This window comes from Macaca nemestrina, chromosome 15, assembly GCF_043159975.1.
Source record: "Macaca nemestrina isolate mMacNem1 chromosome 15, mMacNem.hap1, whole genome shotgun sequence".
Lineage (NCBI taxonomy): Eukaryota > Metazoa > Chordata > Mammalia > Primates > Cercopithecidae > Macaca > Macaca nemestrina.
In genome coordinates, this window is record NC_092139.1 from 84,117,896 (window position 1) to 84,142,205 (window position 24,310).

At 42.1% G+C, this 24,310-nt stretch overlaps 1 protein-coding gene across 19 annotated transcripts in view; it reads left to right on the forward strand.

Annotated features, from left to right (window-relative positions):
• The window catches only part of LOC139358657 (acyl-coenzyme A synthetase ACSM3, mitochondrial-like), a 145,026-nt gene that overhangs the window by 97,262 nt on the left and 23,454 nt on the right, over nucleotides 1–24,310 (forward strand). For 18 of the 19 annotated variants that reach the window (XR_011613858.1, XR_011613852.1, XR_011613856.1 and 15 more), the window contains one exon: nucleotides 14,331–14,462. Coding sequence is in view for 8 of the 19 variants with exons in the window: in XM_071079965.1 (XP_070936066.1) it covers nucleotides 14,331–14,462 (132 nt within the window). In the remaining 11 variants the exon portion in view is untranslated. Of the gene's footprint in view, nucleotides 1–14,330; nucleotides 14,463–21,059; nucleotides 24,044–24,310 lie in introns of those variants that run through there. The other variant, XM_071079967.1, reaches the window with a different exon arrangement.

Here is a 24,310-nt window from a genome sequence, read left to right on the forward strand (position 1 = left end):
CTAGGAGCTCTTAAGACACCGAGCTGGGGTGGCTTGCCAATGCCTGACACCTTGCCTTCTCTCAAGTATCAGGTTCCCCACCTTGGAGCACTGTTATACTGGTGGGGAGACTCAGTTGCCCGAGGAACATGAACAGTGGAAAAGAAAGACAGGCTTTCTGCTCTATGAGGTCTGTGGGCAGTCAGAAACAGTAGGTGGTGTAAACTGGAGAGTATCTGAGACAGGTCTCAACCAATTTAGGAGTTTATTTTAGCAAGGTTAAGGACATGTGCCTGGGAAACAAGTCTGTGTCTTTCTCCAAGGATGATTTTGAGGGCTTCAGTATTTAAAGGGGAAAGGGCAGATATTGGGAAAAGAGGAAGAAATTGTTTAAAGATTTGGGTAGATACAAGACACTCTTGCATTATTTTTGAGTCTTTGATCACCCGTTCAAAGCCTGTGAGAGGAGGGTAGAGGAATCGTCACTTGTGCATTCATCTAGATCAGTGAATCTGCATTTTTACATAAGATAAAATAAACATAGGCCAGGGAAAGCAATCAGGTATGCGTTTGTCTCAGGTCAACAGAGGGATGATTCTGAATTCTGTTCTTTGTCCTGTATCTGTGAAGATGAGCTATCAACTTACATTGTCAGGGTGAAATTTTACAGAACTGTTGTAGAGTAAAGATCTTGAGACCTACAAGGAATTTCTTAGTGTACAAATTGTGAAGGAGGCATGTAGATTTTTTGTTTTGTTTTGTTTTTGGTTTTTTTTTCAATCTTTATAGCTATCTTGTTTAGGAATAAAATGGGAGGCAGGTTTGCCTGATACAGTTCCCAACTTGACTTTTCCCCTTGGCTAAGTGATGTGGGGGTTCTGGGACTTATTTTTCTTTGAAAATGGACAGGTCCCTTCTGGAGAGTCATGATATGCTCGGCCACTGAGTCCAGCAGATGTGCTAGGTTATGCCATGTGTGTAGGTCATGGCCCCACTGTATACACAGCATTGCTTGATGCCAACCAGAGGCTCTAGAGTTCTAGACTAGTCTGCCACAAATCTATCTGCAGAAAGAAAATTTACAACTCATCAGCTTATCAAGGAACCAGTGTGCTGAAAACTGTTGGACAAAACCTTAAAAAGGGATCTAAGGGGCCGGGCGCGGTGGCTCAAGCCTGTAATCCCAGCACTTTGGGAGGCCGAGACGGGCGGATCACGACGTCAGGAGTTCGAGACCATCCTGGCTAATACGGTGAAACCCCGTCTCTACTAAAAAATACAAAAAACTAGCCGGGCGAGGTGGTGGGCGCCTGTAGTCCCAGCTACTCGGGAGGCTGAGGCAGGAGAATGGCGTAAAAACCCGGGAGGCGGAGCTTGCAATGAGCTGAGATCCGGCCACTGCACTCCAGCCTGGGCGACACAGCAAGACTCCGTCTCAAAAAAAAAAAAAAAAAAAAAGGGATCTAAGGACATTTTACCACTGTCCCTGTGATCATCAGCTCAGAGCAGCCCAGAAGGAGGATAGGATAAGAGTGTCTCCAGTAACATGGAGACCACCTCCATAGGCAAGTCCTGTCAACCCCACCATCCCTCCCTAGGGCTGCAGAAGCATGTGGAAGCTGGCTCTAAAAGTTCATTGCTTGGTGTTTAGGACAACATGCAGGTTTGATTGTGGAATACTAGCAGGGTGGATGAGGGAGCAGAGACTTTCTGTATACACCAAACACATATATACACATAAATACAGTGTCATCCCAGAGTGTCACTGAGCTGCCAGGTGGCCAGGTCATTTAGAGTATTATGCATGTCTGGAAGCTCAATGACCTCATCAGTTAGAGTGTGGGTGGGCATCTCTTCCAACACATTTACAATCCATTTCCAGTGCTGGATAGAGCCACTTTCCCTCATGTATCCATTATCCCTCTAGCACATAGAGGATGACTGCTATCCCAGGCCCAGTACAAAATTATTATTTCACTGCCAATTTATGTACTTGGCTGACATTATTTTACAAAATAATATAATAGCAATAATAAATGCTTTCAGGCCTGAAAAATGTTGAGACTTTGGGCCTGTCCTTGAATGGTTCACAGGTCATATTTGGACAAGGACAAGGTGGGCCAGAGTAACACACTACAGCCACAACTCCAGTATTTGCAGCATTACATGATGCTTTATTTCTTAAAACACTTTGACATCTATTCACTCATCTGTGCAACATTTTTCACATGCCTACAGTGTGAGCAGTGATATGTCAGTGGGCAAAGATCCTCTTATCCCAGGAGCACAGACCTGAGTCCAAGTCTCAGCTCTGCCAATTACAGCTTTAAGACCATAGGGATATCATATATGCTTTCCCACCTCAGCTTCCTCACCTTTAGGATGAAAATTATAATACCAGTCAGATTGGGATAAGGTAAATGAAAAGAAGTACATCAGGCTCTGGCTGGTGTCCAGTCCACAGTGTATGCTCACATTGCAGCTGCTGTGGTCCTTGCTATTTTTAGGTGGGTATTGTGCCAGATGCTGGAAGCTCAGGGGTAAATAGGGCAATCTCTATTCTTGGGATGCTCATTATCTACTGAAGGAAACAGACAAGCAAAAATAATTATAATGGTCTGTGGGCTGCAGTGGAAGTGTGGGGGAAATGCTGCAGAAAGAGAATATTTCCCTTGACTCCTGTTGGAGCCTGAGTAGTCATCATTCATTGAACACGTGGTGTGTGCCTTCCATTGGTCAAAGAGCTTTCCAAATGCTTGCAAGCACTCTGGGAGGTAAGTGTTATAGTTATTACCCTTTGATGGAGGAGATCAAGAGGAATTAATTGGCATGAAGTTAGCGTGTGATGAAGTCAAGATTCATACCCTCGTCATTCTGACTGTAAAGCTATAGAGAGAACGTTATTTGCGGGAACAGTAAAGCGGGAACCAAGTTCTTCAGGAAGACAGATGGTGATAGGGCAGTGCTGACAGAGAGAACAGCACCAGCAATCCAGACAATCTCCACACACACTGGGGCATCCTGCCAGGTGAGATCCAGGTGAGGCCTCTTTGTGCAGAGCACTGACGACGAAGTCAGCATTCTGCCACTCAACACGGAAGGAAAAATTGGCATCAATCAAGCAAGGAGTTGTGGCAGAATCCCTATCACTCTTCAACAACGTTGAGTAAATGTTAGATGGACTCATGACCTTCTCCTGGCAAACTGACATATGCCTGGCCTATGGTGGGCACACCATACCCCACATTACATGCCCACAGCACCGGGAGTACCATTTCTTCTTTCTTTGCCTCCCTGTTGGATTCTGTAGACTCTGCACTTAGTACAGAGTCAGACTACACTGGTTGCAGAAAATGACTACTGAATAGAGTTGGGTCAACACGTTAAGCCTAGACTCAGGCCTTCCAGCTTCCCCACAAGGGCTCTTTGTGCAGCGTCAAATAACATCTCTGAGCAGGGAATGCTGTGTATGATTCTAGCTGCTTTGTGATCAGCCTGACATCTCTGATCAACCCCAATCCTTTATTTTGCAAACAAGGAATAACTTATGGCACCTTCTGGGGAACAAAGATCAAGACAGATTCTTTAGGGAAGGCCATTCCACCCTTTGACATCCAGGTCTGCTCCTAAGGGCATTGGCAGGGAGCAGTTAGGGCTCAGCGGGGGTTGGACCATTGTGTGACACCAGGTGACAATACCAGCCATGCTTCCCTGCCCTGGTCATCCTTCCTCCTCTCTTCCCATTTTTTCCTCTTATTTCCTATGTAGGCCTCAGTTGAAAACTGCATTATTGTGGGCATGAATTCAGCTCACCTTGGCAGCCAGAGCATCACATACAGTGCATGCAGTGGATGGAAAAGAACACTTGGAGGTAGCACTGGCTGTTCTCTTTAGCAGCTGGTGCTTTTCATTTTTCTTGATGAGCATTTTCCAGCTTGGAGACACACTGGTGACGTCTACTAACCCATGACACATAGACCCTTGGCTTGGGTTTCACATTTGCTGATTTTTTTTTTTTTTTTTTTTTTTTTGAGACGGAGTCTCGCTCTGTCGCCCAGGCTGGAGTGCAGTGGCCGGATCTCAGCTCAATGCAAGCTCCGCCTCCCGGGTTTATGCCATTCTCCTGCCTCAGCCTCCTGAGCAGTTGGGACTACAGGCACCCGCCACCTCGCCCGGCTAGTTTTTTGTATTTTTTAGTAGAGACAGGGTTTCACCATATTAGCCAAGATGGTCTCGATCTCCTGACCTCATGATCCACCTGTCTCAGCCTCCCAAAGTGCTGGGATTACAGGCTTGAGCCACCGCACCTGGCCACATTTGCTGATTTTAAAGACTTTTGGCAGTTTTATTCCATTTTCTGATAAGGTTCCTCCATCACTTTATCCACTCTGGCATCCCTGAGCCAGACAATGCTTGGGTGGGGCAGAAGGGCTAGGGCCTCCTGCAGAGTGTGATTCACAGGCCTCTTGCTACAGATCATTGGCAACACAGAAGAAAACATTGGCATCAGAATCAAGCCTGCCAGGCCTGTAGGCCTCTTTACATGCTATGAGGTAAGGACCCCCCCATCTGCCCCCTTCGAGGCCCGGAGGATCCCAACAGGGAGCTCTGCATGCTGAGGCTTCTTCACAACTTTGTTTATTTGCTTCAACTCAACAAAGCATGTTTCAATTAAACTCAAAACTCACAGTGCATTCCCACATCCTTTCCTGCCCTGACCCACCTGGAACTTTGGGGCTGACTGATGGGGTAGAAAGAAGACTGGCTTCAGAACCATCAGACTTGGGTTCCAATGATCTATTGTAGTTAAGAATATAGGGTTTGACTGGATTCAAATCATACCATCCCACTTACCAACAAGAAGGTGTGAACAAATCACTTATCCTCACCGAGCCTCCAGGAAACTCTATTATCCCACTTTACAGGGAGAAAAACTGCAGATTAAAAGTGTTACCACTCAACCTCTGGTGATCTACCTGCCTCGGGCTGGGATTACAGGCGTGAGCCACCGCACCCAGCCTATGTTTAGTATTTTGGTTTTTTGTTTCTTTGTTTTTTGTAGTGACATATTTTGTTCCCCTCTCATTTCCTTTTGTTTATATTCTATAAATATTTTCTTCATAGTTACTATGAATATTACATACGACATCCTAAGGTTGTAACAATCTAATTTGAATTAATACCTACTTAACTTCAATTGCATACAAAAACTGTACTCGTGTCCAGGCATGGTGGCTTACACCTATAATCCCAGCACTTTGGGAGGCCAAGGTGGGCAGATCACCTGAGGTCAAGGGCTCTAGACCAGCTTGGCCAACATGGTGAAACCCCATTGCTACTAAAAATACAAAAATTAGCCCAGCGTGGTGGCATGCGCCTGTAATCCCTGCTACTCAGGAGGCTGGGGCAGGAGAATCACTAGAACCCAGGATTGAACCCAGGTTGCAGTGAACCAAGATCTCACCATTGCACTCCAGCCTGGGTGACAGAACGAGACTCTGTCTCAAAAACCAACAAACAAACAAACAAAAAATCTACTCATGTATAGTCTTCCATTTATATTGTTGATGTAATCTTGTGCCTACCAACTCAGTCCACAAAGGCACTCACGTTGATCTAGTATCACAAGTGGAAAACAGTATTACTTGCTATAAACCGAAGGCAATTATAACCATAACTCTAGGTTTAAAAAAAAAAAAAAAATTTTCTCATATTCTACCTAAATCCTATTCCCATTGAAAGCTCTGATCCCGAAGTATATCTTCCTCTTGGGACTTCCAGAGTTCAAAGCATGTCAGCACTAAACTAAGAGTCAAGCTGATATACTCAGAACAATTGGAAGTGAATCCAAAAAGGGAGATGATTCAATGTTTTTAAAATGATTTTTCAGATAACTTTTTTTTTTTTTTTTTTTTTTGAGATGGAGTCTCGCTCTGTCACCCAGGCTGGAGTGCAGTGGCCGGATCTCAGCTCACTGCAAGCTCCGCCTCCCAGGTTGACGCCATTCTTCCGCCTCGGCCTCCCGAGTAGCTGGGACTACAGGCGCCCGCCACCTCGCCCTGCTAGTTTTTTGTATTTTTAGTAGAGACGGGGTTTCACCGTGTTAGCCAGGATGGTCTCGATCTCCTGACCTCGTGATCCGCCCATCTCGGCCTCCCAAAGTGCTGGGATTACAGGCTTGAGCCACCGCGCCCAGCCTCAGATAGCTCTTAAAACCATTTCATGGTGTATACACCATGGAATACTAGGCAGCCATAAAAAAGGATGAGTTCATATCCTTTGTAGGGACATGGATGCAGCTGGAAACTATCATTCTCAGCAAACTATGGCAAGAACAGAAAACCAAACACTGCATGTTCTCACTCATAGGTGGGAATTGAACAATGAGAACACTTGGAAACAGGAAGGGGACCACCACACACTGGGGCCTGTGGTGGGGTGGGGGCAGTGGGGAGGGATAGCATTAGGAGATATACCTAATGTACATGACTAGTTAACGGGTGCAGCACAGCAACATGGCATATGTATACATATGTAACAAACCTGCACTTTGTGCACATGTACCCTAGAACTTAAAGTATAATTAAAAAAAAAAAAAAAACCTCAGGGATTGGTGAATTTACCAGGAAACTATATTTTATGAAGGTAATAAACACATCTTTGATAAAAATTTAAAAAAAAAAACCATTTCATGTTCCACAAGAGATATTGCTTAGGGGTCAAGTGAACAGGTTGTGAAGCAAGAATTAAATTTAAATACCAACCCTCTCAGTGAGCAGCTGAGTGACTTTGAGGAAGTAAATGTGCATCTCTGAGCATGAGGTTTTTCTTATTTAAAATGCACTACAAAAAAGTGCCAGCTTCACACAAAAACATGTATGCAAATGTACGTAGCAGCTTTACTCAAAATAGCCAAAACCTGGAGACAACTCAGGTTTTGAAAGGCTTGGAGATGCCTTTCAATGGGCAAATGGTTAAACAAAAACTGAGCTACACCCACAACATGGAATACTGTTCTGCAACAAAAAGACAAAAAGGATCAAACCATTGATACACACAACTTGGATGAGTCTCTAGAGAATTATGCCAAAAAAAACCCAACAGTCCCAAACAGTTGTACAGTATTTAATTATATTTATATAACACGCTTGAAACAACAAAATTATAAAAACAGGGAACAGCAAGGGGTTAGGGATGGGGAGAGGAGAGGAAAAGAGAAGGAGGAGGTGGATGTGGTTATAGAAGAGCAACATCAGAGATCTTTCTGATGTGCTGGTGAATGTATAGGCCTACATATGTGATAAAACTACATAAAAATAAATATATATACACACACACAAGTACAAGTGAAATGAGAGATCTGAAGATTGGTGGATTGTATCAACGTCAGGATTCTGGCTGAGATACTGAACTATAGTTTGCAAGATGTTGCCACTATGGAAAACTAGTAAAGAGTACAGGGGCATCAATCTGTATTATTTTTTATAACTGCATGCAAGCCCACAAATATCTTAAAATGAAAAGTTAACTTAAAAAAGACTGCACTCGCCGGGCGCGGTGGCTCAAGCCTGTAATCCCAGCACTTTGGGAGGCCGAGACGGGTGGATCACGAGGTCAGGAGATCGAGACCATCCTGGTTAACACGGTGAAACCCCGTCTCTACTAAAAAATACAAAAAACTAGCCGGCCGAGGTGGCGGACGCCTGTAGTCCCAGCTACTCGGGAGGTGGAGGCAGGAGAATGGCGTGAACCCGGGAGGCGGAGCTTGCAGTGAGCTGAGATCCGGCCACAGCACTCCAGCCTGGGTGACAGCGCGAGACTCCATCTCAAAAAAAATAAAAATAAAAAATAAAAATAAAAATAAAAAAGACTGCACTCATAGGCTTTCTGTGAGGATCAAATGAGATAGTATTTAGGGAAGAAAATTCACTCAGCAAATGTTTATTGACTCCTCTCACCTGTCCAGGCACTGTGTGAATGCTGAGCTTACAGTAGGGAACAAGGTTCACACTATAATAGAATTTTATTCTAGTATAGTGTCACATAAAAGCAAACTGATCTTTTTAATCATACTTTAAGTTCTAGGGTACATGTCCACAATGTGTAGGTTTGTTACATATGTACACAGGTGCCATGTTGGTGTGCTGCACCCGTTAACTCATCATTTATATTAGTTATATCTCCTAATGCTATCCTTCCCCCCTATAGGCCCTGACGTATGATGTTCCCCTTCCTGTGTCCAAGTGTTCTCATTGTTCAATTCCCACCTATGAGTGAGAACAGGCGGTATTTGGTTTTCTGTTCTTGTGATAGTTTGCTGAAAATGATGGTTTCCAGCTGCATCCATGTCCCTACAAAGCACATGAACTCATCCTTTTTTATAGCTACATAGCATTCCATGGTGTATATATGCCACACTTTCTTAATCCATTTGGGTTGATTCCAAGTCTTTGCTATTGTGACTAGTGCCACAATAAACATACATGCGCATTTGTCTTTATAGCAGCATGATTTATAATCCTTTGGGTATATACCCAGTAATGGGATGGCTGGGTCAAATGATATTTCTAGTTCTAGATCCTTGAGGAATCACCACACTGTTTTCCGCAATGGTTGAACTAGTTTACAGTCCCATCAATAGTGTAAAAGTGTTCCTATTTCTCCACATCCTCTCCAGCACCTGTTGTTTCCTGACTTTTTAATGGTTGCCATTCTAACTGATGTGAGATGGTATCTCATCATGGTTTTGATTTGCATTTCTCTGATGGCAAGTGATGATGAGTATTTTTTCACGTATTTGTTGGCTGTATATGTGTCTTCTTTTGAGAAGTGTCTGTTCATATCCATTGCCCACTTTTTGATGGGGTTGTTTGTTTTTCTCTTGTAAATTTGTTTGAGTTCTTCGCAGATTCTGGATATTAGCCCTTTGTCACATGAGTAGATTGCAAAAATTTTCTCCCATTCTGTAGGTTGCCTGTTCACTCTGATGGTAGTTTCTTTTGCTGTACAGAAGCTCTTTAGTTTAATTAGATCCCATTTGTCAATTTTGGCTTTTGTTGCCATTGCTTTTGGTGTTTTAGACATGAAGTCTTTGCCCATGCCTATGTCCTGAATGGTATTACCTAGGTTTTCTTCTAGGGTTTTTATGGTTTTATGTCTAACATTTAAGTCTCTAATCCATCTTGAATTAATTTCCGTTTAAGGAGTAAGGAAAGGATCCACTTTTAGCTTTCTACTTATGGCCAGCCAATTTTCCCAGCACCATTTATTAAATAGGGAATCCTTTCCTCACTTCTTGTTTTTGTCAGGTTTGTCAAAGACCAGATGGCTGTAGATGTGTGGTATTATTTCTGAGGGCTCTGTTCTGTTCCATTGGTCTAGATCTCTGTTTTGGTACCAGTAGCATGCTGTTTTGGTTACTGTAGCCTTGTAGTATAGTTTGAAGTCAGGTAGCGTGATGCCTCCAGCTTTGTTCTTTTGGCTTAGGATAGTCTTGGCAAGGCTCTTTTTTGGTGCCATATGAACTTTAAAGCAGTTTTTTCCAATTCTGTGAAGAAAGTCATTGGTAGCTTAATGGGGATGGCATTGAATCTATAAATTACCTTGGGCAGTATGGCCATTTTCACAATATTGATTCTTCCTACCCATGAGCATGGTATGTTCTTCCATTTGTTTGTGTCCTCTTTTATTTCACTGAGCAGTGGTTTGTAGTTCTTCTTGAAGAGGTCCTTTACATCCCTTGTAAGTTGGATTCCTAGGTATTTTATTCTCTTTGAAGTTATTGTGAATGGGAGTTCATTCATGATTTGGCTCTCTGTCTGTTACTGGTGTATAAGAATGCTTGTGATTTCTGCACATTGATTTTGTATCCTGAGACTTTGCTGAAGTTGCTTATCAGCTTAAGGAGATTTTGGGCTGAGACAATGGGGTTTTCTAAATATACAATCATGTCACCTGCAGACAGGGACAATTTGACTTCTTCTTTTCCTAATTGAATACCCTTTATTTCCTTCTCTTGCCTGATTGCCCTGGCCAGAACTTCCAATACTATGTTGAATAGGAGTGGTGAGAGAGGGCATCCCTGTCTTGTGCCAGTTTTCAAAGGGAATGCTCCCAGTGTTTGCCCATTCAGTATGATATTGGTTGTGGGTTTGTCATAATAGCTCTTATTATTTTGAGATTTGTTCCATCAATACCGAATTTATTGAGAGTTTTTAGCATGAAGGGCTGTTGAATTTTGTCGAATGTCTTTTCTGCATCTATTGAGATAATCATGTGGTTTTTGACTTTGGTTCTGTTTATATGCTGGATTACGTTTATTAATTTGTGTATGTTGAACCAGCCTTGCGTCACAGGAATGAAGCCCACTTGATCATAGTGCATAAGCTTTTTGATATACTGCTGGATTTGGTTTGCCAGTATTTTTTGAGGATTTTTGCATCGATATTCAACAGGGATATTGGTCTAAAATTCTCTTTTTTGTTGTATCTCTGCCAGGCTTTGGTATCAGGATGATGCTGGCCTCATAAAATGAGTTAGGGAGGATTCCCTCTTTTTCTATTGATTGGAATAGTTTCAGAAGGAATGGTATCAGCTCCTCCTTGTACCTCTGGTGGAATTTGGCTGTGAATCCATCTGGTTCTGGACTTTTTTTGGTTGGTCGGCTATTAATTATTGCCTCAATTTCAGAGCCTGCTATTGGTATATTCAGGGATTCGACTTCTTCCTGGTTTAGTCTTGGGAGAGTGTATGTGTCCAGAAATTTATCCATTTCTTCTAGGTTTTCTAGTTTATTTGTGGAGAGGTGTTTATAGTATTCTCTGACAGTAGATTGTATTTCTGTGGGGTCGGTGGTGATATCCCCTTTATCATTTTTTATTGTGTCTATTTGATTCTTCTCTCTTTTCCTCTTTATTAATCTTGCTAGCGGTCTATCAATTTTGTTGATCTTTTCAAAAAAGCCAGCTCCTGGATTCGTTGATTTTTTTCAAGGGTTTTTTTTGTGTCTCTATCTCCTTCAGTTCTGCTCTGATCTTAGTTATTTCTTGCCTTCTGCTAGCTTTTGAATGTGTTTGCTCTTGCTTCTCTAGTTCTTTTAATTGTGATGTTAGGGTGTCAATTTTAGATCTTTCCTGCTTTCTCTTGTGGGCATTTAGTGCTATAAATTTCCCTCTACACACTGCTTTAAATGTGTCCCAGAGATTCTGGTATGTTGCGTCTTTGTTCTCATTGGTTTCAAAGAACATGTTTATTTCTGCAGCAGGTTGTTCAGTTTCCATGTAGTTGAGCGGTTTTGATTGAGTTTCTTAGTCCTGAGTTCTAGTTTGATTACACTGTGGTCTGAGAGACAGTTTGTTATAATTTCTGTTCTTTTACATTTGCTGAGGAGTGCTTTATTTCCAACTGTGTGGTCAATTTTGGAATAAGTGTGATGTGGTGCTGAGAAGAATGTATATTCTGTTGATTTGGGGTGGAGAGTTCTATAGATGTCTATTAGGTCTGCTTGCTGCAGAGATGAGTTCAATTCCTGGATATCCTTGTTAACTTTCTGTCTCATTGATCTGTCTACTGTTGACAGTGGGGTGTTAAAGTCTCCCATTATTATTGTGTGGGAGTCTAAGTCTCTTTGTAGGTCTCTAAGGACTTGCTTTATGAATCTGGGTGCTCCTGTATTGGGTGCATATATATTTAGGATAGTTAGCTCTTCTTGTTGAATTGATCCCTTTACCATTATGTAATGGCCTTCTTTGTCTCTTTGATCTTTGTTGGTTTAAAGTCTGTTTTATCAGAGACGAGGATTGCAACCCCTGCCTTTTTTTGTTTTTCATTTGCTTAGTAAATCTTCCTCCATCCCTTTATTTTGAGCCTATGTGTGTCTCTGCATGTGAAATGGGTCTCCTGAATACAGCACAGTGATGGGTCTTGACTCTTTTTCCAATTTGCCAGTCTGTGTTTTTTAATTGGAGCATTTAGCCCACTTACATTTAAGGTTAATATTGTTATGTGTGAACTTGATCCTCTCATTATGACATTGCTGGTTATTTTGCTCGTTAGTTGATGCAGTTTCTTCCTAGCATCGATGGTCTTTACATTTTGACATGGTTTTGCAATGGCTGGTACTGGTTGTTCCTTTCAGATTTAGTACTTCCTTCAGGATCTCTTGTAAGGCAGGCCTGGTGGTGACAAAAATCTCTTAAGCATTTGCTTATCTGTAAAGGATTTTATTTCTCCTTCACTTATTAAACTTAGTTTGACTGGATATGAAATTCTGGGTTGAAAATTCTTTTCTTTAAGAATGTTGAATATTGGCCCCCACTCTCTTCTGGCTTGTAGAATTTCTGCTGAGAGATCTGCTGTTAGTCTGATGGGCTTCCCTTTGTGGGTAACCCGGCCTTTCTCTCTGGCTGCCCTTAACATGTTTTCCTTCATTTCAACTTTGGTGAATCTGACAATGATGTGTCTTGTAGTTGCTCTTCTCGAGGAGTATCTTTGTGGCATTCTCTTTATTTCCTGAATTTGAATGTTGGCCTGCCTTGCTAAGTTTTGGAAGTTCTCCTGGATAATATCCTGCAGAGTGTTTTCCAACTTGGTTCCGTTCTCCCCATCACTTTCAGGCACACTAATCAGATATAGATTTGGTCTTTTCACATAATCCCATATTTTTTGGAGGCTTTGTTCATTTCTTTTTACTCTTTTTTCTCTACACTTCTCTTTTTGCTTCATTTCATTCATTTGATCTTCAATCACTGATACTCTTTCTTCCAGTTGATTGAGTCAGTTACTGAAGCTTGTGCATTTGTCACGTAGTTCTTGTGTCATGGTTTTCATCTCTATCAGTTCATTTATGGACTCCTCTGCATTGTCGAGTTATCCATTCTTCCATTCTTTTTTCAAGGTTTTTAGTTTCTTTGCGCTGGGTACGTAGTTCCTCCTTTAGCTCTGAGAAGTTTGATCACTGAAGGCTTCTTCTCTCAACTCGTCAAAGCCATTCTCTGTCCAGCTTTGCTCCATTGCTGGCAATGAGCTGCGTTCCTTTGGAGGGGGAGATGCAGTCTGATTTTTTGAATTTCCAGCTTTTCTGCACTGCTTTTTCCCCATCTTTGTGGTTTTATCTGCCTTTGGTCTTTGACGATGGTGACATACTGATGGGGTTTTGGTGTGGGTGTCCTTTTTGTTTGTTAGTTTTCCTTCTAACAGTCAGAACCCTCAGCTGCAGGTCTGTTGGAGTTTGCTTGAAGTCCACTCCAGACCCTGTTTGCCCAGGTATCAGCAGCGGAGGCTGCAGAAGATAGAATATTGCTGAACAGCAAGTATTGCTGTCTGATTCTTGCTCTGGAAGCTTCGTCTCAGAGGTGTACCCAGCCGTGTGAGGTGTGAGGTGTCAGTCTGCACCTAGTCAGGGATGTCTCCCAGTTAGGCTACTCAGGGGTCAGGGACCCACTTGGGCAGGCAGTCTGTCTGTTCTCAGATCTCAATCTCCATGCTGGGTGAACCACTGCTCTCTTCAAAGCTGTCAGACACGGACATTTACATCTGCAGAGGTTTCTGCTGCTTTTTGTTTAGCTATGCCCTGTCCCCAGAGGTGGAATCTACAGAGGCAGGCAGGCCTCCTTGAGCTGCGGTGGGCTCCACCCAGTTTGAGTTTCCCGGTGGCTTTGTTTACCTACTTATGCCTCAGCAATGGCAGCCACCCCTCCCCCAGTCTCACTGCCGCCTTGCAGTTAGATCTCAGACTCTTGTGCTAGCAATGAGGGAGGCTCTGTGGGCATGGGATATAATCTCCTGGTGTGCCATTTGCTAAGACCCTTGGTAAAGCACCATATTAGGGTGGGAGTTACCTGATTTTCCAGGTGTTGTGTGTCTCAGTTTCCCTTGGGTAGGAAAAGGAATTCCCTTCCCCCTTGGGCTTCCCAGGTGAGGCAATGCCTTGCCCTGCTTCAGCTCTCACCGGTTGGGCTGCACCCACTGACCAGCACCAACTGTCCGACACACCCCAGTGAGATGAACTCGGTACCTCAGTTGAAAATGCAGAAATCACCCGTCTTCTGTGTTGCTCATGCTGGGAGCTGGAGGTTGGAGCTGTTCCTATTTGACCGTCTTGAATGCCCCTCTTCCAGCAAACTGATTTTTTAAATTTTTCATTGAAATTGGTTTAATCACAACCACTCATAGAACAGTAGCATGCATCGTGTGCCTACATGTAATGAAAATAGACTCAGAGAGATGGCAACATTTGCCCAGGTACCAGGTAGAATTAGAGGCAGAATTCAAACCCAGATTGGAACCTGAGGTTGTGACTCATCATCTCTAAAGTCACTGCCTTCAACAAAGGAGCTCTCTTCTCTTTGCAGGGTAACCCAGAGAAGACAGCCAAAGTGGAATGTGGGGTCTACATTCTACAACACCAGGGACAGAGCAACTATGGATGAAGAGGGCTACATCTGGTTCCTGGGGAGGAGTCATGACACTATCAATGCCTCTGGGTAGGTATGGCTGATGCCAGGCTGGCTGTTGTTGTCCTCACATGCCTTATCGGATCTTGCTTGCCCAGACAGTCTTTCATGCATTGGTAACAGGACCCTCAGCCCAATTTGAATACAGCCATATCTACAGTGCCCTGATCCCAAGTTTTGGTGCACCTCCCTAACCCCTGCATACAGAAGACTCAATAAAAATGAAATTCAAGAGGGTCTTGAAGACATAATAAGACACTGTGCAATTTAGAGAAGGGGGAATGAGATTGAGAAGGGAGACTCTGTCTTGGTCCCCATAGGTTTGGGGAGCTTATTTCATGTTTGTGCTCCTCTAATACAGCACAAGATGTCACAGAACAAACATACTAATAATAATAACTAACCTTTAGCTATTGTTTATTTTTTATTATTATGAATATATTTATTATAAATCTATGAATACAATAAATCTATTAAGATAGATTATCATAAATCTATTATTATAAATCTATTATTATAATTATTTAGCTAACCTGGAGTACTATGTGAAAACACTGTTCTTAATTCTTTGTATAACTCACCTCTCAATGCTGGAAGGGAGATGCGATTATTACCCCTATTTTACTGATGAGGAAACTGGGTGACTGACCAGTGAAGAAATTTGCCTGAAGTCTCAAATATAGCACAGGGTGCAATCCAGATATGAACTGAGGCAGGCTGGCTCTGAGCCTCTGTCCCTAACCCCTACATGATTTTTTAAAAGATACATTACACTACAGTAATAATTTCTCTTGGATATTTTAGAGAAATGGATGTGATTTTTTTTTAATTTCTAAAACATGATGTACTGGAAATTTGCAGAGAGTAGATTTTAAATGCTCTTACCACAAAAGAAAAAAAGAGGTAATTATGTGAGATAATGGATATACTGGTGCCTGAGTGTAGTAATCGTGTTACTATGTATATATACATCAAAACATCATGTTTTATGCCTTGAATATATATAATAAAAGCCAAAAATCATGCTGATACAATGGGAAATAGTGTGCAGAATTTGCACAAATGTTTAAGACCAAGTTTGAGGTTTCCAAGAGATTTTGTGTCTGGCGAAGCTGCATGGCCCAAGGGCCCAGGGAACTAAGCATTCGCCCTTCTTTGTTAATAAAGGCAGTGAGGCGAGAACCCCTGGGAGCACTGGAGTCTTTTATTTCTCAGCCTACGATGTCCAGGTCTTCAAATTTTGGGCTCATGGCACAGACAGATCAGGAGTCTCTGGTTCCCTATGACCTCTACCCTCTGTGCCAAAGGAAGCTGTGACTCTCCAAAGCAGGAGATTTGAGGACTTGGTTCACCCCAGCCCTGGTATCTGCCCCAGAACCCTTCATCCTCCTGGTACTGCCTTGGGCCTACAGAGGTGGAGCGTGCTTTGGTGGACCACCCAGCAGTGGCAGAGTCAGCCATGGTGAGCAGCCCAGACCCGATTCAAGGGGAAGTGAGGAGAACACAGAGATCATCGTGTCCGTACATGGACACTAGGAAAGCAGATGCCAGGGAAACTTCCAGGCTTTACCTGGGCCACCTTAGGGGAAGGAGGGCATAGTGTGCATGTGCACTTACACAGTATAGTGACCTGGGGATACTGCGGCCTCTCTGTGGCTCTGAAGATAAAGATGACAGATTATATTTAGTGAGCACTTACTACATGCCAAATAATTTAACTGTCACAAAATGTAATAATCTAAGAGCTCTTCTACTCTTTATAGATGAGGAAGGAGGAGCAGAAGGAAGTTAAGTAACCTGTCCACATCACACAGCTAGCAAGGGGTGGAGCCAGAATGGCATTTCAGCAACGTGGCTGAAGAACAAACATGCATTTGTTTATTAAAAAGTGTTTATTGAGCACCTTCTATTTGCAAGGCCTTGTGCAATAAAATGGGGATAACACTACTAATATATGAATAATAAATTGTCAAGCATTATCAAATGCCCATTGGGTTACAGGCACAGGATTGCATATATAATAATAGTAAAAATAATGATGAAAGTACTGATGACAGGGATAATAATGTAAACTACCTGGATGTTTTATGTGTATTATCTCATGGAAGCTTTAAAGAAACCAAATGAGGAATGGTATCTTTATTGTTCCCATTTCACAGAGAAGGAAACTGAGGTTAAGGAGAGGTCAGGTAACTTTTCAAGGCATGGAGTGGACATTGGAAGTACAGGCATTTGCACCTGGTCCTCTTCTTTTCCAAAACCACTGTAGGGTCCAATGTCACCTTGTTTTTCCACTTATTCAGTAAATACTGACTTTTTACACTATGTAATAGGTTGACACTCATCATGAGCCTCTGCCCTCATTCTGCAGGTAGTGAAGGCATTTATTGTCCTGACCCCACACTTTCTGTCTCATGACAAGGGCCAGCTGACCAAGGAGCTGCAGCAGCATGTAAAGTCAGTGGCAGCCCCATATAAGTACCCGAGGAAGCTAAGTGAGGGCAGATGGAAGGGGTCAGTTCCCAGTACTTCTGCCCATGTCTCCTAGGGTGGTTGTGCAGGGGGAAGCTTGGACACTCACAGGAGTGGCTATTTTTTCTGCATAAGAAGCAATTTGGCTTAGGGATGGGGTGTTCTCTTAAAATGTATTTAAACTGACAAATTAGAAAATGATCTATTAAAAGCAAGGAGACTTATAGATAAATCCTAATTCAGGCGATTACAACAAATATTTCTTAAGCACTTTCTATATGCTGGCAATTATAAGAGTGTTTAAGATAAATCTAGTGTAAATGCTGAACTCAGAGTGAGAGTAAGAAAATGACAAATACTTATAGGACAACACATGGGATATTACAAGCACAAAGTAGTGTTCTGAAATAACACAAAGGAGGGCATAATTAACACTGCAAGAGTTAGGAGGAGGTTCAAAGAGGAGGGCCTAGTGAGTAGGGATTTTCAAGATGCAAAGGACTAGAGGCGATGATGTGGAAAGAGGAAGAACCTCTCAAAACAAGATAACAGGGCTGGGCATGGTGGCTCACACCTGTAATCCCAGCACTATGAGAGGCTGAGGCAGGACGATCACTTGAGCCCAGGAATTCGAGACCAGCCTGAGTAACACAGCGAGAACCCTATTTCTATTTAAATAAGTTTAATATATATTAAAAAAAAAAAAGACAACAGAGTAAACAAGAAGCACTGAGGCATGAGGCAACATGACATGCAAAAGACAGTAAATTAGAACTAGTAACATAATTTCTAATGTCTCCAAATGATGAAAGTAGCATACAGCTCTTACAACTGACATGAGAAACTGCATTTAGTGACTTCAATCTTTGGTGGAAGTTCCTAGTGCGTGAAATGGAACAGATGAGAAAAGGCCTTGGTTCCTGTGCCGTGGGAATAGGGAACTGGTGAAGGGCTAAGTATCAGAGGATCTGTAATTCAGATAAATCACTCTGTTGGTAACCTGGAGGGTGAATTTGAGGAGAATGAGACTGGAGGCAGGAGCAAGGCAGTACCAGTGCAGGTGAAGAAAGAACATAGGTAGAACTTGGCCACCATTTAGAAAAGGTGAGAGGAGGAGCCGAAGAGAGGGAAACATGTGGGATCATGGCCAGGTTTCAGGCTGGAACAGGACAAATGGCAGAAGCATCCAATATTGAAAATAGAGTCAGAGGAGCCTTCTTGAGTGGAGGCGGGTAACAGGGCATTCTAGGACAGGATGTTTGAGATTTCTTGACTATCCAAGTGGAAAAGTCTTGGAAGCCTGAGGCCACACCAGAGCTCAGTGAAGGCAAGAAAATAGGGAGTGTGGAGTCATCAGCTTGCAGGTGACAGCCAAAGCCATTCTCCCACTTCAGGAGAGAAGCACATGAGCAAAGAGTTGGTGTCCTGGAGAACACCAACATCCCAAGTGAACTGAAAGAGGGAATTCAGAGGAGTGGCAGAGGGAAAATTAAATGGAAGAGTGTGCTGCAGAAATAGCACAGTGATGCAGGGCTTGATCTTTGGAGGCAGACTGCCTGAATGATGGTTTCCTTTTCTGTAAATGAGAGTAAAATTATCTACCCATGCATGGAAGAAAACCCTCAACAAACTAGAAACAGGAAGGAACTTCATCAACATGATGAAAAGCATCTGTGAAAACCTAGCAGTTAGCAGATTTAATGGTGCAAGACTGAACGCTTTCCCCTAAGACTGGGAACAAGACAAGGATGGCCATGTTCAGTAGGTCTATTCAGCTTTGGTTCTGGCCAGGGTGATTAGGTGATTGATATATAAAAGGATCCAGATTAGAAAAGAAGACGTAAAACTGTCTTACTCCCACATGCATGATGTTGTATACAGAAAATCCTAAGGCATCCAGTTTAAAAAAAAAAAAAAAAAAAACTAGAACTAGTTCAGCAAGTTCACAAAATCAGCATACAAAAATCAGTTGTATTTCTGTACACTAGCAATGAAAAATCCAAAAATGAAATTCAGAAAAGTATTCCATTACAATAGCATCCCAAAGAATAAAATACTCACTGTGGGAAGAAACTGAATTAGAACTAAATAAATGAAAGATATTCCATTTTCATGGATCAGAAGACTAAATATTATTGTCAGTACTCCTCAAATTAGTCTACAGGTTCAACCTGATTCCTGTCAAAATCCCAGCTACTTTCTCTGCGGAAATTGGCAAGGGGATCCTAAAATTCATATGGAAATGCAAAGGACACAGAATAAGCAAAATAATCCTGAAAAAGAAGAACAAGGTTGGAGGACTTACCTTCCTAATTTCAAAACTTGCTACAAAGTAATCAAGAGAGTATGATACTGGCTTAAGGACAGATGTATAGGTCACTGGAATATAGCAGAAAGCTCAGCCTGGGGGCTCACGCCTGTAATTACAGCACTTTGGGAGGCTGAGGTTGGGGGGAATCCCTTGAGGTCAGGAATTTAAGACCAGCTTGGGCAACATAGAGAGTGAGACGGGTCTAAAAAAAAATTTTTTTTTTTGATTACCCAGGCATGGTGGTACAGACCTGCAGTCCCACCTAGTCAGGAAGCTGAGGTGGGAGGATCTCTTGAGCCTAGGAATTTGAGAATGCAGTGAGCTATGATTGACTACTACACTCCAACCTGGGGAAGAGAGAGAAAACATATCTGTAAAAGAAAATAAAGCTAAGTGTGGTGTCTCATGCCTGTAATCCCAAAACTTTAAAGGGCCAAGGAGAGAGGATCCCTTGAAACCAGGAGTTTGACACCAGCCTGGGCAACATAACAAGGCTCTGTATGTAGGAAAATTAAATTAAATTAAATTTAAAACTATGGCTGGGTGTGGTGGCTCACACCTGTAATCCTAGCACTTTGGGAGGCTGAGGCGAGTGGATCACCTGAGGTCAGGAGTTCGAGACCAGCCTGGCCAACATAGTAAAACCCTGTCTCTACTAAAAATGCAAAATTAGCCAGGCATGGTGATGTGCACCTGTAACCCCAGCTACTCCAGAGGCTAAGGCAGGAGAATCACTTAGAACCTGGGAGGTGGAGGTTGCAGTGAGCTGAGATCACACCATTGCATTCCAGCCTGGGCGACGGAGGGAGACTTTGTCTCAAAAAATAAAAATAAAAAAATTAGCCAGACCTGGTGACACACACTTGTCATCCCAGCTACTTAGGAAACTGAGGCAGGAGGATGAATTGAGCTCAGGCGTTTGAGGCTGCAGTGAGCTCTGATCACACCACTGCACTCCAGACTGGGTGACACAATAAGACCCTGTCTCAAAAAAAAAAGTAATTAACTGAAAAATAATTGAAATCCCAGAAAGAAACCATTACATTACAAGTCAGGGGTCAAGAAACGTCATTTGGAAAGGAATAGTCTTTTCTTTTTTTGTTGTTTTTCATTTTGTAGAGACGCATGTCTCACCGTGTTACCCACGCTTGTCTTAAACTCCTGGACTCAAGCAATACTCCTGCCTTGGTCTCCCAAAGTGCTGGGATTACAGGTATGATCCTGTATGTCCAACCATGAATAGTCTTTTCAACAAATGGTGGTGGGGCAATTGGATATTCATGTGCAAATAAATTAATTTGGGTCCCTGCTTAACACCATACACAAAAATTAACTGAAAATGGACCACAGACCTAAATGTAAAAACTAAAACTATAAAACTCTTAGAAAAAAACATAGGAATAAATCCTTGTGATCTTGTGTAAGGCACTGATGTCTTAGATACGATGTTAAAAGCACAGTTTGAGATGAGCCAGGGCTACATAATGAGACCTGGAAAAGGAGGAAAGTGAGAAAGTGAGAAAATGAAAAATGGTAAATTGAACGTCAGCTGAATTTAAAACTTTGGCACATCAAAAGATACAATCAAAAAAGGTAAAGACAGCCCAAAGAATGGGAGAAAATATTTATAAATCATATGTCTAAAAAGCGATATATCCAAAAGAACTCTTACAACTCAATATTAAAAGACAATCCAACTTAAAAATGGGAAAAGAACATGAATAGACATTTCTCCAAAGATGATATATTAATGTCCAATAAGCACATTTAAAAGTGTTTAACATCGTTAGTCACTAGGAAAATGCCAATCAATCCACAATGAGATGTCGTTTTACACCCACTAGAATGAATATAACCAATCAGATGGATAACACAAGTGCTGGAGAGGAGGTGGAGAAATCGGAGAAATCAGAGCCAGTGGGAATGTCAAATGGTGCAGCCACTTTTTTGGAAGATAGTATGAGAGTTTCTTAAAGTATTAAAAATAAAATTGCCTTAAACCCAGCAACTTTACTTATAGGTATCTACCCAGGGAAAATAAAAATGTATCTTGACACAAAGACTTGTATGTGAATATTCACAACACCGTTTGCAGAAACAAAAAGGTGGAGACAACCCAAATGTCCATCTACTGACAAAGGGATTAAAATGTGGGGAATTTTAATACAAAGGAATACTCCTCAGCAATCAAAAGGAAGTTCTGAGGCATGCTATCACAGTGATCAACCTCAACACCACAATGCTTCATGAAAGAAGCCAGATGCAAAAGAACACACATTGCATGATTCAGTTTATATGAAATGTCCAGAACAGCCTGATATAGGGACAGAGAGCAGATTACTTGTTGTCAAAGGCTGGGAATAAGACTGAAAAGTGACTCTGATGGGCACAAGTGTCTATTTTTTTTTTTTTTTTGTACTTTAAGTTCTAGGGTGCATGTGCACAATGTGCAGGTTTGTTACATATGTATACACGTGCCATGTTGGTGTGCTGCACCCATTAACTCATCATTTACATTGGGTATATCTCCTAATGCTATTCCTCCCCACTCCCCTCACCCCACAACAGGCCCTGGTGTGTGATGTTCCCCTTCCTGTGATGGGCACAAGTTTCTTTCTGGGATAACGAAATGTTCTAAAACTAGATTTTGGTGATGGTTACATAATTCCATAAATATACTAAATATACTAAAAATCATTGAATTGGACCAGGCACAGTGGCTCACACCTGTAACCCCAGCACTTTGGGAGGCCAAGGCAAGAAAGCCAGGAGTTCAAGACAAGCCTGGGAAACATAGAGAGACTCCATCTCTACAAATAATTTTTAAAAATTAAACAGGTATGGCGGCACAAGCCTGTAGCCTCAGATACTCAAGAAGCTGAGGCAGGAGGCTCACCTGATCCCAGGAGGTTGAGGCTGCAGTGAGCCATGAGAGCATCGTTACACTCCAGCCTTGGTATCAAAGTGAGACCTTGTCTCACATACACACACAAAAAAGTGGTTGAATGGTACATTTAAAATGGGCGAATTTTACTGTGTAAATTAGACCTCTATAAAGCTGTTAATTTTCTTAAGGTTTTTTTTTCTTTTTCTTTTCGAGACAAAGTTTCGCTCTTGTTGCCCAGGCTGGAGTACAATGGCACGATCTCAGCTCACTGCAACTTCTGCCTCCCAGGTTCAAGCAATTCTCCTGCCTCAGCCTCCCAAGTAGCTGGGATTACAGGCTCCCATCATGACACCCAGCTAATTTTTTGTATTTTTAGTCCAGACAGGGTTTCACCATGTTGGCCAGGCTGGTCTCGAACTCCTGACCTCAGATGATCCACACACCTCAGCCTCCCAAAGTGCTAGGATTACAGACATGAGCCACCACCCCCGGCAATTTTTTTGACTTTTAAAATTACAATATTTACCCCAGCACCAAGATTGTCTCAAAATACCATTGTCCACTAAAAGAAAACAAGCCTTCCTGGAGAGAGTGCTGATTCCAGGTCTAGGCCAGAAATGTGTAAAATAAGCCTGGAACACATTGTCACTCTGGATAGCAAGGAATCTATCAAAGATTATTAGGATGATTTCAACACATCTGAAGAGCCAATCTGAAGGGACTCCTTCTAACCAAACATAGGACATTTTGTACATTAATAAGGATAATAATTGCAGGGGATTGAAATACATCAAATATGTTTGAATGTCTGCATTCATAATGCTTCTTTATAAAAAATAAAAGTGGGTTGGCCAGCCACAGTGTCTCACGCCTGTAATCCCAGCACTTTGGGAGGCCAAAGCAGGTAGATCACCTGAGGTCAGGAGTTTGCGACCAGCCTGGCCAACCTGGTAAAACCCCATCTCTATTAAAAATATAAAATTAGCAGGATTAAGTGGCGCATGCCTGCAATCCCTGCTACTCAGGAAGCTGAGGCAGGAGAATCGCTTGAACCTGGGAGGCGGAGGTTGCAGTAAACCGAGACCTCGCCATTGCACTCCAGCCCACGTAACTCTGTCTCAAAAAAAAGAAAAAATAAATAAGTAAATAAATGTGGGCTGCGGGCAGTGGCTCATGCCTTTGGGAGGCTGAGGCAGGAGAATCACTTCAGCCCAGGAGTTAAAGACCAGCCTGGACAACGTAAGGGCACCCTGTCTCTACAAAAAATTTTTAAATTACTCAGGCGTGAGGGCCCATGTCTGTGGTCCCAGGTACTCAGGAGGCTGAGATGGCAGGATTGCCTAAGCACAGAAGTTTGAGACTGTAGTGGCATGATGGCCCCACTGCATGCCAGCTCAGGCAACAGAGCTAGACCATCCCTGTCTAAATAAATACATACATAAATAAATAAATAAATAAATAAATAAATAAATAAATAAAAGTGGTCACCACTGAAGGATATAAATTAAACAGACCATCATTTTGAAAAATGTTAAACAAAAAGAACAAAGCAAGCCACTAACGAGCCGTTTCTATATAAATTGTACAACTGGGTAACACAATAATTTATAAGGAGTAGCATCTCTTTTGCATATTTACTCTTTTTTTCTTCATGCAAGGCCCTTCTCAGGGTAGCAGTATCTCTTTCTGGAAGTATAGCAGCTCATAAATGAAGAAGGAATGATACAACAATACCATCATTGTTCAGTCCATAATTGACCAATGGTTGTTAAAAAAGAACAAAAAAAAAAAAATCACCAAAAAAAAAAAAAAAAAAAAAAAAGACGGCCAGACAGTACACACCTCCTGCTGGAAGAAGCTAGCACAGTCTTTTTGCCTTGACCCCCCAAATCCAGCCTGAATCTGATCAAGCTTTCAGATCAAACTACTAATTTATAAAAACTAGAACAAAGTGAAGAACAAGTTAACATCACAAGGATACAATGAGCAAAATTCAAACTATGAGAAACAGCATAATAAGAATACAGTTAGCAAAATCCAAACTATGGGGAAACAGCCTACTTTATTCAATAAATAAACTGCAAGGGACAAAAAAGAGATCAAATGGGGAAGCCTTCAGGATCAAAAAAAAAAGCTAAGATATGAATGAAACAATCCAAAAGAGAGACTTTATTTGGATCCTCATTCAAACAAACAAAAAATATATGA